Raw genomic sequence first — 6,000 nt, 5'->3', positions numbered from 1 at the left:
AAAAATTAACTATTGAGGTTTGTATTTTACATTGCATCCTAGCATTTAAAGGTTGTTAAAATAAGGTTAATCTATTTCACCAACTGATTGGTGGGCTAGTGGCTAAGGCCTTGGGCCAACAAGACTTCGTTATGCAGAGTATTTTGGGTTTGAGTTACCCCTCTTTCACTAGCGATGTATTGGTGCTCCATATACTTCATTAAAATGAGGTCGTTACTCAATAGTAGTTAGAAGTTACAATAATTACATCCAGGTAAGAAAATCGTATTGGTTGCCCACTCCTAACCATTTTTAGATTAACAATGCTCTTTTAACAATAGGTTTCAAGCAATAGATCATAGCAAACATCCTACCTTGTCCTTCTACCAAAAAGAAAAGGAAAAAGAAAAAAGAAAAAGAAAGATACCAAATATAAATAAGAAAATGGTGACCACAATTTGTTAAAATAACAATCCAAAATACTTCGCTTCTCATATACAGAAAGGTTTATTATACCCCTTTTTTTCCTCTATTTTAAAATGGTAACATTAAAATGCTAATTCAGAGATGGGGTTTTCCCGGATCTTGATTTATTTGACTCTGTCGGTGACAACTAAAATCCAAATTACAAATAAGCCAGTATGAAAATTCTGCAGTTACAATTGGCTATATGCCCAAGATTCTTGATCCAAAACCATTTTTGTACACTGACTCAGAGAAGGATTTACAGTCTGCTTTCTGTCACCATCATCATTTATCAACAAATCCCAACTGCTTAAGTCATCATTCCACAAGCCCATGCTGTTGTTGCTGCTATTGTTGTAGTCACAAGGCCACTCAAAATCTGGGAACTGTAAGTCCTGAAAAAAGTTGGAGGAATTTGAAGAAGTGGATGATGAGGTAGAAGTTGATGAAGAAGGAGCACATTGGACTAAAATCTCATGGGGTTCAATTATTGGAACTTCATCTATGCAGAAGCCATTCATGAGCTCCATCGGGTCAAATGGGCTTGTCATGCTTTTGTCTTCCTCTTTGGCTTCAGTGATAGAGGATGACTGCAATGATGTCTCAGTCTCAAGCTCCTTGCTTTGATCAATTTCAGATGTAGTATCAGTTGGAGAAGCTTCTTGTTGTTTTTGCTCTTCTTCTTTTTGGTGTTGCAGTTGTTCTTGTTGTTGTTGGGTTTGTGGTTCATCAGTTGCAGTAGAGATTGGCTTGTGAGTGAGAGGATCAATGCCCATCTTTTTAAGCTTTTTCTTGATGTGGGTGTTCCAGTGGTTCTTTATCTCATTATCTGTCCTTCCAGGGAGATGAGAAGCAATCTTAGACCATCTGCAAAATGCCAAGAAAATATTGTGGACTTCAGAATAATAGAAAAAAAATTCTCAAAAAAAAAAAAAAAAGAATAATAGAAATTAGATTGAAGTTTTGTATATTGATTAATATGTTTTGGAATTATCCAAAGGAAGACTGACTTTGAGGCCGGTAGAAAGGTTCATGTAACTATGAGTATGTCCAAGATTCTGATATGAAAATTGCGTACATGACAAAATTGCCATCGTGTTTATCTTTGAAAACAAAATGTCACACATCAAACAAATTTTACAGTGTTAATTCACAATATGAGAAGTGGCAACTTGTGATTAGTGCAATATCACTTTTTCTTAAATATTATATTATACACCAATTATAATGTGTTATCTCAATAGCTGTGAAATTTGTCGTGTATACCTTTTATTTTGATTGGCAAGTTGTGGATTAAAAAAACTAAAATCAAGATATAAAAAAGAAATAAATAGATAAGTGCCATGGGGACCAAGTCTTCCATTACTGATGAATAAAAAATTTCCATATGATGGATGTCATATTATAGAAATTGCAGAGCATTGGAACAAGATAGTGATTGAAAGACATTATAGTCAAATGCAGAAGAGTAGCAATAAAAAAAACCTAATTACAAAAGAACCCATGAGCCAGGACAGAGCATAAATGGAAGAAAGCGATGTCAAAGCTGGAAATGGAATAAAAGAATGAACCTGTTGCCAAGTTGAGCATGGAGATCAATGACCATTTTCTCTTCACATTCTGATAAAAGACCTCTCTTCAAGTCTGGCCTAAGATAATTTGTCCATCTCAGTCTGCAACTTTTTCCACACCTTAACAATCCTGCAATGAGACCCACCATTACCATAATCAATATAAGTGATCGTTTATCTCTCTTCATTCTTCATTCAAAATCATGATTTCCTGCTTAGCTTTTAATCATTCAAAATCATTTTGGTGGTCAGCTTTTCCCGTTCACTCCTCTTTAATTATATAACCAATCCAAATATTTAATTCATTACACAAAATATAGGAAAAAAATATTTCAAAGCCAGCTGGCTTCTTTCACATTTTTGCAAGAAATGCAGCACAATAAAGTACAGAACAATTAAAAATGAAGAAATTTCAAAATGATCAAAGCTTGCTTTCTTTCAATTGCAGCAACCCAAAAAGAGGGAAAAAAAGAAGTAGCCTTTTTTTTTTTTTTTTCAATCATGAAAGACAAAATCCCATTAAGAAGAAACAGGTTCAAATTTATCAAAGCTGGCTTCCAGCTCCTTACATTTCTGTAAGGCATGAACAAATTTTATTTTAACATGACTAAAAATAATGCCCGGTCGCTCTCCTGACGTTTCTAATGAAAGTGTTCAGATTCAAATTTTCTCTGCCCAACTATGCAATCATAAAGAAGGATGACTAAAGATAACAATAAGAGAAAATTGAATAAAATCAAAGAACTTTTTTAAAAACATTAAAAATAACACCCCCTCCCTTCCACTCCAAAAGAAAGTGCCTGTATTCAAAAGTTTCTAAAAGATTTCTATATATCTCTCTCTGTATGAGATTGTAGTCATGAGGGAAATTAATAGGCCAATGAAAGGAGACCTGCAAGTTTAGGAACAGCTCTCCAACAGCATTGGCCATTGTTGAGAATAAAGTTTATGAGCTTCTTGTCTTCCTCAGCTGTCCATGGACCCTTCTTCAACCCAACTTTGTCACAGCATGGTTGCCTCCCCATCCTCACTCACTCACCCAACAAAATATCTCTAACACCCACAGACTCCAATATTGAATATACAACTACTTGTAAATTCAAGATGAGCACAGAGAGAGAGAGAGAGAGAGAGGGAAAGAGAGATAACGAAAAAACTGGCTTAGAGATATTGAGATATCAGGGTAGTGTATGTACATCTCTACCAACTTATATAAACCAAGCCCCCCCATATGGACTTTCAGCTCTGTATTTTTTTATATTATTTGTGATTATCATTATTTTATTTTATAGTTAAGCATACTTTTTTTTTCTTTTTTTTCTGGGGTTGATGGGACATACTTTTTATTTTTTCCTTAAAATTCTGCAAAGTTAAACAAATAATATATATATTGCATTGCTTATGTATTTTCCTCTGACTTTGTCCACGTGTTAAGTAGATAAGTGATGCGTACCACACGTGCGACGTCTTCATCGGAAAGCACCACCGCATCGAACTCTTTTGCTTCAGTTTGAAGCGTGAGATGTTTGATCCCACCTTTTCAAGTCACATACTTCGGTAGAGGAAAGGTGAAAGTAAAAGTAAAAGTAAAAGTAAAACAACACCAAAATCTCAGGGTAGATAACATGGTATGAACTATGAACTATAAAGTATCAATTTATTTATTTATTTATTTTTTTTTTTAAAGAGAGGGAAAAACAAGTACCAATAAGTTTAGGTACAATGAATTTTCAATTTTCCTTATTGCTGAGGGCTAAGGTGATAATATGTGATAAATTGATGATAATTTATCACCTTAATAAGTTGTGAAATTTATTGCGTCAATAATATTGTTGAGTACAAGTCACCAACTTGTGCTATATATAAGAGAAATTTCAATAAAATATGATTTTCTCTTAAAAAATCACTCTCTCTCTTTTATTTATTTTTAATAATTCAATAATTAGAGGGCGTTTCTCTCACTTTTATTTTATATATAAATATCAAATTTGATGATTATGATTTTCCTAATAGAAATTTATTTTGTTTATATTTATATGTGAAATATTAAATATGAAATCTGGTAACTATGGTAGTTATTAATAAATATGAAACTATTAAAAATATAATTATAATAGTTATTGATAGAAATTTATTAGGATTTTATTTCTATATTTCTACAATTTAAATAAAGAGATTAAATTCTATAAGAATTTATTGTAAACCCTTCAATAAGAATATGCCACATCAACATATTACTAAAACATAAATACATCTGATCACATAAGATTAACATTTCAATAAATATAATATTTCAAGTTTTAAGTAAAAGGTTGATGTGGTGTTATTATGTGTAATAAGATGTACTGAATTTTAAGTAAAAGGTTGATGTAACAATACCTTATTGGAGATATAAAATATGAGTTTTACACTCTATCCTTACCAAATTTTGACTCTTATAGAAAATATAATGTAGCAAAATTCTTTTATTCTTTTTTCTTTTATGGTTGAGAAGAGTATCAAGATTGTAAACGAGAGTTTTAACTTTAAACATATAATAGAATCTACAGTCGATTTAAAAATATATATTAGAATATTAAGGTGTAAAATTGTAAGGACTCAAAAACTTAAATATTGAAACTTTATGAGATCAATTAAAAGCCAAATGTTTATATATGTGTGTGTGTATAATATTACTCCAATTTAGCAAGAAACATTTTTAAAATAATATCATTTCAATTGACATGGTTTTGAAATTATTTGAGGATTTAGTCTTTTTATTCTTCTAAAATTGTGTTTGAAAATATTATTTTAAGTGTTGAAATCATATTTTGAAAACACAGTTTTAAATTATCAAATTGGGTATTTAAAATGTGATTCAAAAATAGATAAATAAAGTTAGATCCCTAAATTACTTCAGAATAGTACTATCAATTTAGATAATTAAAACTAAAAAGATTATATTACAAATTTGGCTAGCATTAGCATTTAGCAAGATACACACCAAGGCAGTGACATACACATTTTTTCACGTTTAAAGGGAAATAAAAAAACAAATTAAAAAGTTGAAGGAAATCTCCAATTGCCTAATAGACCTTTTTTTGATAAATAAGATAGAGTTTTAACATATGGTAGCCGCTTCTAATAATTGTATTTTATCATTAGACTAAACACCAATTAGTTTTTATACAAGCAAGAATCGAACCCTAAATCTCTTATTCAATAATAAGAAACTTTATTAATTGTGCTAACTAGAACTAGGGGCGACAATTTGTGTTCACGTGTCGTATCAACTCTTGAGCATTTGACTATATGTGTCGACATTAACTCGATATATTTATTAAACGGGTTAGGGTTCCTAAATTCTAACGCGAACTGTTTATTAAATGGGTTAGTCGTGTCAACCCATTTATTTAATTTTATCAAAGTGAAAAATAAAAATAAAAATTTTAGTATTAATTCAATTATTTTGAATTATAAAAAACCAATCATACATATTTTTTTTAATATAAAATTTAAAACTAATAGAGTAAATGCATCACAAATAATCATTTAAAACTAAAATATATCTCAATATCACAAATAATCAACCATAATATGTCAAAACAAAATAAACCACTACAACTAATATCATATCATAGCAATCAATTTAAGGGAAATAGATAAAATTGAAGGATGAGGGCAATGGTGGCTTTGCACCGCAGTGATAGAAGGGTGAAGATGGTTAAGAAAATAAGGTGAGTTAAGATAAAATTGAGGTTTGAAAGTGAGAGATGGCCATGGGGCTTGAGAGAACGTAATTAGGAAAGAAAATAAGTTATATACATAAGGTTTTGTAGAGTATATTGATAAAATGAAATTTAATTAAATGAGTCAAACGAGTCAAATGAGTTCAATGAGTTAGACACAAATATGACATCTTTATTCAGCGGGTTAGTTGTGTCAACCTGAATATGACATAAATCTGTTAAACTTGAACCTATAATTTATTAATTTCATGTCATAT

General features: G+C 30.7%; 1 protein-coding gene across 1 annotated transcript; it reads right to left on the bottom strand.

Moving 5' to 3' along the window:
* Nucleotides 1-436: 436 nt before the first annotated feature.
* Nucleotides 437-3,236, bottom strand: LOC115963042 (transcription factor MYB20-like). The gene is made up of 3 exons (XM_031081927.1): nt 2,908-3,236; nt 2,016-2,145; nt 437-1,311 (listed from the first exon to the last, which is right to left on the bottom strand). Exons 1-3 carry the CDS (start codon nt 3,038-3,040, stop codon nt 636-638), a joined length of 939 nt encoding a protein of 312 aa, XP_030937787.1. The 5' UTR covers nt 3,041-3,236; the 3' UTR covers nt 437-635.
* Between the last annotated feature and the right edge of the window lie 2,764 nt (nt 3,237-6,000).

This window comes from Quercus lobata, chromosome 10 (genome assembly GCF_001633185.2).
Source record: "Quercus lobata isolate SW786 chromosome 10, ValleyOak3.0 Primary Assembly, whole genome shotgun sequence".
NCBI classification, from domain to species: domain Eukaryota; kingdom Viridiplantae; phylum Streptophyta; class Magnoliopsida; order Fagales; family Fagaceae; genus Quercus; species Quercus lobata.
This window is presented reverse-complemented; position numbering and strand designations above follow the sequence as displayed.